At 40.4% G+C, this 13,171-nt stretch overlaps 1 protein-coding gene across 1 annotated transcript in view; it reads left to right on the forward strand.

Moving 5' to 3' along the window:
- The window catches only part of COL6A6 (collagen type VI alpha 6 chain), a 127,348-nt gene that overhangs the window by 38,906 nt on the left and 75,271 nt on the right, over positions 1-13,171 (forward strand). Inside the window, 6 exon segments of the mRNA XM_019725970.3 lie at positions 506-604; positions 2,926-3,522; positions 4,845-5,465; positions 6,555-7,115; positions 7,905-8,462; positions 11,383-11,958. Coding sequence (XP_019581529.3) covers positions 544-604; positions 2,926-3,522; positions 4,845-5,465; positions 6,555-7,115; positions 7,905-8,462; positions 11,383-11,958 — 2,974 coding nt within the window. The 5' untranslated portion in view covers positions 506-543.

Below are 13,171 nucleotides of genomic sequence, written 5' to 3' on the forward strand. Positions count from 1 at the left end.
ATGGTTACCTTTCTAATTATGTAGGAAAGGGAATAATTATTTTTAATTAACCACATCTAGAAATACTGCTCAAATATGAAATATACCTACATGTTCATGATGGAGAAATCACGAAATCAGGGCTTAGGTTGTGTCCCAAAAACGAGCTCTGAATTGTTTTGGCAATGAGTAGACGGAGGGTGACACTAGGGTATAGGAAAAATGACTAATAGGAACACATAATATTGTTGGGGCTAGAATGCTTCTGGCTACCTCTACTGACAATCTAAAATCTTGTGTTTCCATAGGGCCCGGGGATGTGGAGAAACTTATGATTCTTTAAATGTTGATGGTTCACTTTTCTCTAAGACATTTCACAGATCAGAAGTTCAGGGAACCTCAAAAATTCCTTGTCCCTTGTTGCACCCAATTTATTACATAATTTTGTGTAGTCTTATGTGTGTGAGAGTTGTTTCTCAAATAATATCCACAATGATTTTAGATGTTTTTTGTTTTGTCTTTTCAGATTTCAAGTTGGAGTCTTTTTCAGGTCATAATAGGAAAATGCTGCTGATTTTGTTCCTCGTAATAATTTGCTCCCATGTTTCTGTGAACCAAGATACTGGTAAGGAAAAATAAGGGAAAGAATTCTTTTCTTTAATTTTCATTTTGGAAAATAGATAATACATGATTTTGACCTACTTAAAAGTTGAGTTTTGTTTCACTTTGTTTTGGTTTTGATAGTGGTAAGGGTAGGGTGGTAACTCAATTTCTTTTTCTTGCCACCCTTTGTTCCTTGGAAGATCATTTTTTTTCTGGACTTTATTCCTTGATAATAATAGAAAGATAATTAGAGCTGTTATTTTGTCCAAAGTTTGAAGCCCTTTTAGGTCTTCTGAGAGATTACATAAATTTATGTCTCTTAATATTAGTTCAGGCTTGGAAAATTTGGAACATCTCTTCCTAATTTGTGCCAAAACATTATCTTGGTCAAGAATTCAGATTTTGCTCCAATTTAAACTGTTTGCTTATTATAAAGAAAGTGCTTTTATTCTGTCTATTGCCTGTCAGCATTCTACAAGTATGTCCAGTGGACTTGAAGTCAAAATACTGGCCTACCTTACATTGCCTCTACCACCTCTTAAATAATTAGGTCTTATACTGTCACTTCGTGTCCCGGGCCACCTGTATTAGCTTTTACAGCTTTCTCAGGGACTCTGACCTTGGTAGCAAGTTTTCTGAAGAAATAAACTAAGACTTTGTCCTGCAAACGTCTTCCTTTGATGTTTCATTGGGCCTGATATTTCTTTTAAAAGGCCATACTTTCCCCCCAATTGTTCCATGGTTCAGAAATAGTGATGGGCCTTATCAGAACCTGAATCTAGCTCACAGGCTGGTTGTCTACATTTCCTTTCTCCACACAAGATGTGAAGGTTTATCCATGAATAGAAAGGTCACAAGTCAAGCCATCCTGACAGTCTTCGTAGGGGTTCCAGCCTTCTCTTGGAGGAAGATATTGATTCACCCTCACTTATATCTTCCCATGAGATGCTGCTGGCTATATGATCATCAAACTTGTTGAAATTAGATTATTTAGAAGAAAAGAAAGAATGATTTTATCCACTATGCCTTGATCAGATTGCCATAAAAAGAATGAAATAGCATGCAGGGGTGCCAAAGTTGGTTTCCTAACATTTATAGACAGGAAAAGATTGATGGTATTATAATTTCATTAGAATTTATCTAGTAATCAATTAAGATAATCAGAATCTCAGAGTGAAGCGAGATCTTAGATATTTTCTCATTGAATCTATTTTAAATGTGAGGCTACTGAGGCCCAAATATGTTAAATGGCTTGACAGAGTGGGTAGAATTAGCTGATAACAAAGTCAGGAGTTCCATTACTTGTTCAATTACACTGTGTTTTCTTAATTACACACCATCTAGACACACGCAGACATTTCCCTTCCCCAGACAAGGAATGGATCTTATACTAAAGTGGTGAGAGTTCTGAATTCAAACTTAACCAGCAGACCACCAACAAACAACATTTTGTGCTTGAACCCAGTGATTCTCTATCACATAAAACTGTAATTCTGCATACCCAGCATTGAATTTCAGCAAAGTATTGTATTCCTATATAAAAATTATATTTTTAGTAGAAACTGAGACCAAAATCCTTCTCCCAGCTTAAGGTTTACTGGCTTCTATCAAATTTTATGTGAGAGTAAATTTACCAATTATAATGCTCCCTCATATGATTCACCAAAAATTTTATAAATAACTTTAAAATAGATTAAGGCAATCCCATATCCTTATGATATTTGGGTATTTTATAAACATAATCAATTTGACACTTTGGCATTAAAAAATCAGTATGTTGTAGTTGACATTCATTATTGTTCAGTGTCAGCTTCATTATGTTCCTGTACACCTGAAACTAATAAAAAAAAAAAAATCATGTGTTTATAAGTTAATCAGATGGCTTGTTGGAGAGCTAAAATTGGAATCACAATGAAAGATTATCTTTCAGATGTCTCCATTCAAACAAATCTGAAGCAGTTTAATTCTCAATTAAAATTTTTATCCTCTTGATATAAATTGAGGTCAAATTCTGAAAGAAAAAATTACAAGGGGAAACTATTCACTAAGTGTATAAAAGCCCAGGATTTTTTACTTCTCTAAATTGACCTATTTCTAATTAATTCCTTGCAAAAGAGATGCTTAATTTTGTAATCAGTTCAAATGAGAGGGTATCTAAAGAATCAGCCCAAGAAACAAATTATTTTTCCTTGACCGGATGATTAATTTCAGGCTATTTTCAATTCTTTGGGCAAGTGTTAAAAACATAGATAAAAGATGAAAGTTTTTCCCATACGGTTGGCATTAAACATGGCAGTGAATTTTTAAAGTTTATGCTTTGTTTTTCTTTGTATATGGTTTTAGGCCCTGAGTTTGCAGATGTCGTGTTTCTGGTGGACAGCTCTGATCACATGGGAGTGAAGTCCTTCCCTTTTGTGAAAACGTTCATCAACAAAATGATCACCAGTCTCCCCATAGAGGCCAACAAATACCGCGTGGCCCTGGCCCAGTACAGCGACAAGCTCCATAGTGAATTCCAGCTGAACACCTTCAAGAGCAGGAACCCCATGTTGAACCGCCTCAAGAAGAATTTCTCCTTCATGGGTGGCTCCCTGCGCATAGGAAACGCTCTCCAGGAAGCTCACAGGACCTATTTCTCTGGACCCACCAATGGCAGAGACAAGAAACTGTTTCCCCCGATTTTGGTGGTCCTGGCTTCAGCCGAGTCCGAGGATGAGGTAGAAGAGGCTGCCAAGGCCCTGCGGGAAGACGGGGTGAGAATCATCTCCGTGGGGCTGCAGAAAGCTTCTGAGGAGAACCTGAAGGCCATGGCCACGGCTCAGTTTCATTTCAACCTTCGATCCATCAGAGACCTCAGCGCGTTTTCCCAGAACATGACGCAGATCATCAAGGATGTGGTTCAGTACAAGGAAGGAGCCACTGATGATATTGTTTTCCAAGGTAGGCTTAAGGGGCCCATATAGAAATGACGATAAAATGCTTTTGACAAATGAATATGGAGAGAGGATGGAGACTCTGTGAACATCCCTTTCCTCAAAAGCTGGGCTGAATTTTCAGGTGTTAAATACCTCTGTGTTCAAAAGGGCCCAATGAGTGCGGCCATTTTAAATCTAGTGAACTCCACAAGCCTTGGTTTTCCATGTTTTAACCATCCTGCATGTTATTTATAGGCCTCTTAAAATTCATGGATGCCTTCTCCCTGCTACCAGCTTGTCTCTCTCTGAGCTATTTCTCCGGCTTTATTTGCTATGTAGTCTTATTACTGGTTCATTTAAAAGGTGATTTTTTTTTCCTGAAAGAAACCCTTGACTACTGAAGTCACGTAATGTAACCACAGAACGTTAGAGCTGAAAACAACTTCAGGAAGTCCAAATGCTCAATTGCGAAGGGAGGAACTTGCAGGTATCCTTAGAGGTAACATGGCCTGGCCCAGGGCCAGGATGCAGCTTGAAGTCAGGTCTCGATCCCCAGATCCGTGTAGTTTGGACCCCATGCCGCCTCCCTTCCTGATTCTCTGTTCTGAATTAACTCCCCTGTGTTGTGTTCCACCTCCAACCTCCTGTTCTGGTCTGCCCCTTGTACTATTCTCTTAACTAACAAGAAAGGCCAAGAGTTTATGAATATCATTCAAGTGAGGAGCAGGAGAGAGCCAGTAAAAAAACAATTTGCTCAAAGTATATAAGTCCAAATAAGTAACATAGGAAACTCCCATTATTTCTGGTTACATCAATTTGAATGACATGACATATATAATTATCTATTGTTACTAAAGAATGCTTTTCTTGTGGTAATCTGTAAAAATATGAATCCTATTACTAACATCTTCCCCAAATAAAATAATGGAAAATGCAGTTGCTGTGCCATTACCATCCCTTAGGAATATTTGGCCTATAACTGCTGATTTTAACGGTGATGGTGCTTAAATGATTTTAATATATAGTAGTTGCTGCTATTCATTTAATGAGTTATGCACCAGGCTCCATGCTAATCACATTATCTCATTTAATCCCCAAAGCAACTCTATGAGATAAATAGTATTATTTCCATTTTACAAATGAGGATATCAAAGCTGGGTGTTTAGCTAAGATCTAATATTTGAACCCAGGACCCTCCGATCTCAGCTTCATAATCATTTTGTATACCTCCTTCTTTCTTTAAGTGCATAATCAAGCTCTGGTAGATGTTCTCCATGCCTTCTAATGCTGAGCAGAGATGCTGAACCTCCCACTCAAATGGTGCTTTCTCATTCTTTGCCCTTACAGTTTGCCAAGGCACTTCTGTGGCTGATGTTGTGTTCCTGTTGGATGTATCCATCAATGGCAGCCAGGAGAACTTGGACTATCTTAAAGAATTCCTAGAAGAAATTGTCTCTGCTCTTGACATACAGGAAAACTGCATGAGGATTGGCCTAGTGGCTTACAGCAGTGAGATAAAGGTGATAAATTCACTGAGCAGGGGCATAAATAAGTCAGAGGTTCTCCGGTACATACAGAACCTCTCTCCCCAGGCTGGGGAGGCCTACACCGGAGCTGCCATCGAAAAGATCAGGAAGGAAGTCTTCAGGGCACAGAACGGCAGTCGGGAGAATCAGGGGGTGCCCCAGATTGCGGTGTTGGTGACCCACCGACCATCGGAAGACAACGTGACTAAGGCAGCCATTGACCTCCGGCGCCAGGGCGTGACCATCTTCACCATGGGCATAGAGGGGGCCAGCGACATCCAGCTGGAAAAGATAGCATCACACCCCAGTGAGCAGTATGTCTCCAAACTCAAGACCTTCTCCCACCTGGCCGCTCACAACCAGACATTTCTAAAGAAGCTGCGGAAACAAATAACGCACACAGTCTCTATCTTTTCAGAACGGACTGAAAATCTCAAATCTGGTAAAGTCTTTTGCTGAGAGAAAAATTATTCAGATTCTTTTTCTTTCTTCTTGTCTTTTAGGTATTATATTTACCAAAGGGATTGGTGGGGTACGAGGTGGAGAGCGAGAATATACTCCTAATTTTTTACTTTAGCTTGATCACATGAAATGTAACTTGGGGGGGATATAGGCTATTGAGGTATTGGAATGGGGAAAAGAGATTTCCCTTTTTTCCTCTTCTGAACAGTTTTAATTGGATTCTTTGTTATTTATAAACACCCCTGAGTACCATCTTTGCTATTTTTCTTCCCCTCACTTATTTCTTTCTCTTCTTTGCCTTTCGTGTTCACCTGCTCTTTCCTTTGTTTCTTTTTGTAATTTTCTCTCCTTTTTCTTCTTTCCTCATCCCCAAATTCCATTTTAGAGAATGAATAGGAAGCATGATTCGGATTGAGGACCGAATAATTAATTTGTCTAGTATCTGTGAGTTGAGAGAGCAATGTATTTTATATATTATATGTGCACATGTATGTTACATAAATGTGTGTATGTACACATATAAGTATATATGTATATATTCTTCAACAGATATTTGTAGCATGTTTACTATGAAAGTGTCATCATCTTACACAAATAAGGCCACTGACAATACTGTTAGTTTTAGTAATTGACTCAGAGTGGATGAAGAGTAAATAATTTGTTCAAGGTTTCAAAAAAGAGAGCTCATATGTCCACAATGTTCAGTTAAAAACCTTCTCTGTGTCACAACACACGAACTGACTTTTTGTGAAGTGGTTATTCACTAATGAAAGAAGTAACTTGTACAAAACCTCTTCAAGTTTTCTTTCTAATTTTATTATATCCAGATTTATCCTGATTCATGGCAGAGAGTTATGCAAATAGTCTAAAACGGTGAGAAGAAATTCATTTGGCCCAATTGATGCTCAGATTCCCCTATGTTAAGCTAGCAGAGTGTGTGTTTTTTTACACCTAGAACCTGTTTCCCATTTTTATGTCTGAAAAGGCTCGTATTTGTTCTTCCTATCTGCTCCCATTTCTTCTTCACACTTATCCCAATGCCACACTCAGCTTCCCTGTTCCATTTTAGGTTGTGAGGACACTGAAGAAGCAGACATCTATCTGCTCATTGATGGCTCTGGAAGCCCTCAGGCCACAGACTTCCAAGAAATGAAGACCTTCCTGTCACAGGTTGTAAGGATGTTCAACATTGCTCCCCAAAAGGTGCGGGTTGGGGCCGTTCAGTACGCTGACAGCTGGGACTTGGAATTTGAGATCAGTAAATACACTAACAAGCATGATTTGGTAAAGGCCATTGAGAACATCAGGCAGATGGGTGGGAGTACAAACACAGGCGCAGCCCTGAATTTCACACTGGGGCTGTTGCAAAAAGCAAAGAAGGAGCGAGGAAACAGAGTGCCATGTCATCTTATTGTCCTGACAAATGCCATGTCCAAGGATAGCATCTTGGAGCCTGCGACCAGACTGAGAGAAGAGCTCATCCATGTTTATGCCATCGGGGTCAAGGAGGCCAGCCAATCCCAGCTGCAAGAAATTGCCGGCGAGGAGAAGAGGGTGTATTACGTGCATGATTTTGATGCTTTGAAAGACATAAGAAACCAAGTGGTTCAAGAAATCTGTACCGAAGAAGGTAGGAAAATGGCGGCTTTACCTTTGTACTTCAGCTCACAAATTGCCTTCCTGCAATATTTGACATTGCAGGTTTAGAGAAACAACATAAACTTCCAAGTTGAGGCTTGTTGATTTGTGTAGCTGTGTTTGTTTCCAGAACAAAACTGAGGGTCCATTATTTTGCTGTTCTATATCTGAAAGCATAAAAATGTTTGGAGGCATTTTCCCTAATAAGTATTAATGAGCTTCTTCCCACAAATCCCTGCTAGTACAGATACGTGATGAGACACTGCGTATGATCAAATGGTTTCTGATTTTAAGGAGTTCTTCAGGTTTATTTAAATTGCTTTTTAATAAAACTTGTATGAAATCTTTTAGAGCTGTATCAGTAGTTTTCAAACAGGGACATTCTGTCCCCTCAGGGGACACTTGGCAATGTCTAGAGACATTTTCAGTTGTCATAACTAAGGGAGTGCTAGTGGCATCTAACAGGAAGAAGTCAGACTGCTAAACACTCTACAGTATCCTATAGTGCATGGACTACCGTCCACAACAAAAATCACCTGGCTCGAAATGTCAGTAGTGCCGAGGATGAGAAACGCTGAGTTATATATTAAAGGAAATTACTAAATAACAGAACAGCCTCACTTTTATTGCCTCCAATGCTTTATTTACCTGCGAACAATCCTTACCAAGCACACACTTAACTTCAATATAGAATTATTTGTGTTTTGGATTTTCCTGTTCACTCTTAATTTTGTTTTACACGAAGCCAACCTGAGTAAACATCTCTCTTTCTCCCATGCAGCCTGCAAAGAGATGAAAGCTGACATCATGTTTCTGGTGGACAGTTCTGGCAGTATAGGAAGTCAAAACTTCATCAAAATGAAAACATTTATGAAAAACCTGGTGAACAAAACTCAGATTGGGGCAGATCGGGTGCAAGTAGGTGTCGTCCAGTTCAGCAACATCAATAAGGAAGAGTTTCAGCTCGACAAATATACGTTCCAAAGCAAGATTGCAGATGCAATAGACCAAATGGAGTACATTGGAGACACCACGTTGACTGGTAGTGCCCTGACCTTTGTGGCTCAGTACTTCAGCCCCAACAAGGGGGCCCGGCCCAATGTCAGGAAATTTCTCATCCTCATCACGGATGGTGAAGCTCAAGACATAGTCAAGGGCCCAGCAGTGGCACTTCGGCAAGAAGGCGTGATTATCTACTCTGTGGGGGTATTTGGCGCCAACGTCACCCAGCTGGAGGAGATCAGCGGGAGGCCGGAGATGGTTTTTTATGTTGAGAATTTTGACATTCTGCAGCACATTGGAAATGATCTTGTCTTTGGAATATGTAGCCCCCGTGAAGGTAGGCCTGGGCATATCCACTAGTGGGACTGTCCAAACAGCATGTATCCATTGTTAGTCATTATTTCTTGAATTAAGTCCACTGCTATTTGAACATTGTCAACGTTTTGTTTAATTGAAATGTTTAGCCAAGTGGCTTTTGACCTACGTATACAATGCAACTTTCCTCAACAGAACTGTTGAGGTAAACAGTCAGTAAGGGACAATTTTGGTCCACTTTGGTTCTTTCCCATTTGTAAACAAATAGCACTAGGGCGATGAGGCATCCATTTAAGAAAAGTGGTATCGTAGTGGGTCTTAGGTCTGGCTCCCTAGAGGCAGAAGCTGAGGCAGGGATTATTGCGGAAGTGGTTTACTGAAGAGGTGTTTTCAGAAGGGGAGTAAGGAATGTGGGACAGGGCATGGGTAGGAGCTAAGCAAGAAAGTGAGCTTAGCTGGAGTGTAGCTTCAACATGATCCCATGGGAAATGTTAGAGCATGAATTATACCACAGAATTCGTGCCACCTTGAGGCAAAGGGCCCTGCCTCATATAACCTGAGCTATGTGTGGGCTGCCAAGGTAGGAAATAGAGGGCGAAGGTAGTTCCCCTTTGACTTAACATCCACTCTCTATGTTAGTTTTATAGTTTTTAAAAAATATTACTTGTATAAAACGAGATAATGTTTGTGAAAACTTCTAAGGAACTAGTTTATACTGTGACTCACCAGGCTTGATGACAGAAGCATTCTGAAAAATATCGATGAAGGAGATGGTCTTAATGGAGTTTTGACTGAAGTGAGGAACATTGTTCTGTTATTCAAATAACAGTTCTATTCAACTCCCATGAAAAGGTTTGGTGACCGTGATCTGTGTTTTGTGGAAAGAGGAATACCTGTATTGTATTTCCCAGTAATTCCACCCGGAACAAATCTGAACTCTTTGAAGGGTGCTCAACCCTGAACCGTCCACCCCCCAGACCCCCAGGGGAGCTGAAGGCCAGAGGGACATAGTTTCTTCTTTAGTGGAACCAGCCTGTAAAGGAAAAATTCCATTTTTTTTTTTCTTCCTGTGTAGGGAAAAACCCAGTTCTTTCGTTTTTTTTGTTTCATTCCTGTTATCTCCTTTACTGTTCACATAACACATTTCACTTCTGATGTGTGAAGATTTTTTTTTTTCCCATACCAATAAGCAATTGGCAGATACCAGCAGGGTGTCCAAGAATTCAACTCAGCTCTGATACTGTCTACCAGAGATAGCGTCAGATCCCACAGGTTGAGGGCTCAGTCCCATAAGACTGCCCCACCTCCACTTCAGACACCAGTCACAAGCCCATCACCTATGCTTCTGACTTACCCACTAGAGATGGGAGGTTCCAACAGCTTCCTCCTTGGGTTCCATTAATTTGCTAGAGTGGCTCACAAAACTCAGGAAAACATATTTCCTGATTTATTAAAGGATATGATAAAGGGTACAGATGAACACCCAGATGAAAGAGAGGCATAAGGCAAGTTATAAGGGAAGGGGCACAGAGCTTCATGCTCTCTCCGGGCACCCCACTCTTCTAGCACCTTCATGGGTTCACTAACCTGGAAGGTCTCTGAACCATGTACTTATGGGATTTTGTGGAAGCTTTGTCACATAGAAATGATCTATTCTTAACTCCGTTTTCAGCCCTTCTCCCTTCTCAAGAAAACAGGGAGTGGGGCTGAAAATTCCAAGCTCCTAATGATGGTTTGGTCTTTCTGGTCACTTGCCCTTATCCAGGAACCATTCAGGGACACACTCAGTCACCTCATTAGAACAAAAAACACTCTTGTCACCCAGGAAATTGCAAGGGTTTTCGGAGCTCTGTGTCAGGAACTGTGGACAGAGACCAATACATATTTTCTATTTCACACAGCCTTTCTTGAAAATTTGGTTTATGGCTCTGCACACATAGCTTCTAGTTGTTGGGGTAAATGTATTGGTTTTAGGGTTTTCAACAGCCCTATCGCATAGCAAGCAAGTGCCAGCAAAAGGGATATGTGGTGAACCTCTTGGCGGGGGCGGAGGGGTGTTACTTTGTCACAATTCCATTTCTCCAGAATGGATGAGTTAATATTTGGAACATGCCTTTGTACAGCCTGGGGAGACATTGTGCTACATAGGGCTAAATCATTAAATACCTTCCAATTCTACTTCTCTAGAACGAATGAGTTGGAGTTTAGAACTCTGCACTTTTAGATAGAATATGCTATGTACACATGGATTAAGTATTTATTGGGTCTTTCCTGCTTTACTTTTCCATGGCATTGACCCAAGGAATAAAAAGTTAATAGGAGCGTCATGCCAGGGCAACTTAGTTGGGCCAAGTGTGAAATGGGCTTATTTCTATGATGAGGCCCAATAATGAAACAGACAATGTTTCAAGAATGTCAAAAAGGGAGAAAATGTAACCTTGAAAAGTCAGCTATCATATAACCATAAAAAAATATATACAGTGGTGTCAAATTCATTTTACTTGGTCATTTCCCCAAGGTTTATATTAAGAATAAAATCTCATGATCCCTGTGGCTTAAGAAAAATAAACAAATTCGTGTAAATGAAAACATATGTTGAAGGAACCATTTATACAGGAAAATTTCCAAAGAATTGCAGTTGTTTTTTTGTTTTGTTTTATTTTTTTAGTCCAGGAGAATGCCCCCTCCCCTTACTTACAGAAGGCTTCACTTCCCTTCTGCCTTTTCCTAAAAGCTCACCTAATTTACATTACTACTCACTGGCAATACAAATACACATGCATTGTGGCTGTTACGTAAGAAATGTACAGCTTGATCCCATGGAGAGGAGACACTGGCAATTAAACAGCAGGGCAGGTGAGGGGAGTCTCCCATGCTGTCCAAAGCTAATCTCATGATGTTCAAAGCTAATCTCATGGCTTTCCTTTCTCTTCCTCATTCAGAATGCAAGAGGATTGAAGTTTTAGACGTCGTGTTTGTAATTGACACCTCTGGCAGCATTAACAGGAGTCAATCTAATACCATGAAGGACTTCATGATTGACTTGGTGAAAAAAGCCGATGTTGGCAAGAATCAGGTCCAATTTGGGGCTCTGAGGTATTCTGATGACCCAGAAGTGCTGTTCCATCTGGGTGACCTTGGCACAAAATCAGAGGTGATTTCAGTGCTCCAGAATGAGCTGCCCTTGGGGGGTAACACATACACTGCCAAGGCACTGGACTTCTCAGGCCACATGTTCACCGAACACCAGGGCAGCCGCCTGCACCGGGGGGTCCCCCAAGTCCTCATTGTGATCACCGATGGGCAGTCTCATGATGCGGATAAGCTCAACGCCACAGCCAAGGCCTTGCGAGACAGAGGGATTCTTGTCCTGGCCGTGGGGGTCGCTGAGGCAAATCCTGTGGAGCTGCTGGCCATGGCAGGATCGAGTGACAAGTACTTCTTCGTGAAGAATTTTGGAGGCCTGAAAGGGATCCTTTCAAATGTGTCAGCCAGTTTGTGTAACACTTCACAAGTAGGTAAGGTTTGTCAGTTGAGTTTTTCTTAATTATCAACAGAGATCCAAATGAGGGAGAAAGCAGTAGCCCTCAGGAGCAAGTTCTCCAACCAGGAGAGAAGGAGCACTGATTGTTGGGTAGGACTTCCCATGTTACAGAATCTCAGGGTCAGAAAGACCTCAAGGACATTTCATTCGGCCTCCTCCCCAAAGAGGAATTCCTTCTACAGTATTCCTACTCGCTTCTGCCTAAACTCTTCTAATGATGGGGAAGTCACCATTTTTTTTTTTTTTTGACTAAGCTTTATTTATTGGAACACAAATTTGTTCATGTGTCATTTCTACCCACTAGTTCTTCCTGCTCCTTACACAAGAAATCAAATTCTATCCCTTCCTAACAACCACGATCATTGCCTAAAGTCCTCTCCTCCAGTCTTGAAGTCCCCAGTTCCTTCACCTATTCACATAATGGCACAAGCTCATTAATAAACATTCTATTCCAGCGTCAGATGTCTGCAGAGCAGAGTACAGTAGGACTTCTTTTGCCCTGGATGCCATATTTCTATTCTGGCATCTGGAGATTGCATTGCCACATTTATGTATATGTTCATTCATTCATTCAGCTGTCATTTGTTTCAAAGGAGATTGTGGTCTATTAAAATTCCTTATTTTTATTAAGATGTAGTGTACTAAAAATAGTATTTTTATTAGATGAATTGCTGTTAGTCTAGGATTCCAATATCTTGGTTCAGTTCTTTTTAAAAATTAACTTTTCTGGTTTTCAGATGTGTTGCCTCCTTAGAATGCAACTACTATCTTTCACAAAACTAATAAAATCTTTTTGGATCTTACTGAAAACTAGGACAAATCTCTTACCTTCTGGTGGCCGTTGGTCTGTCCTTTTCAAGTTCACTGTAGAAGTTGACATTGTATTTTTATATGGAAAGCACTCCCTTGGGCAGAAAAAAAGTAGTTTATTCCCTTTATTTGACTCAAACAAAGGACTTTAATAAGTTAACCAATTCCTGAAGGATTTATTTATCATGTTTCTTTTTATCTCTTTTTTGCTTATCTCAACTTGGGAACTCTCAGACACCTTTAATCTTTCCCGAGGCTAAAACGAGAATTAAGTGAGTTAGGTCAGTGGTGAGATCTCTGGGGAATTCAAGGAAATGTAATGTTTACCAGAAGGCTAAGTGATACACATAAGCGGGTGCCAAGCATAACTCACTCAC

This window comes from Rhinolophus sinicus, chromosome 5, assembly GCF_057876585.1.
Source record: "Rhinolophus sinicus isolate RSI-liver-muscle chromosome 5, RSI-T2T, whole genome shotgun sequence".
Lineage (NCBI taxonomy): Eukaryota > Metazoa > Chordata > Mammalia > Chiroptera > Rhinolophidae > Rhinolophus > Rhinolophus sinicus.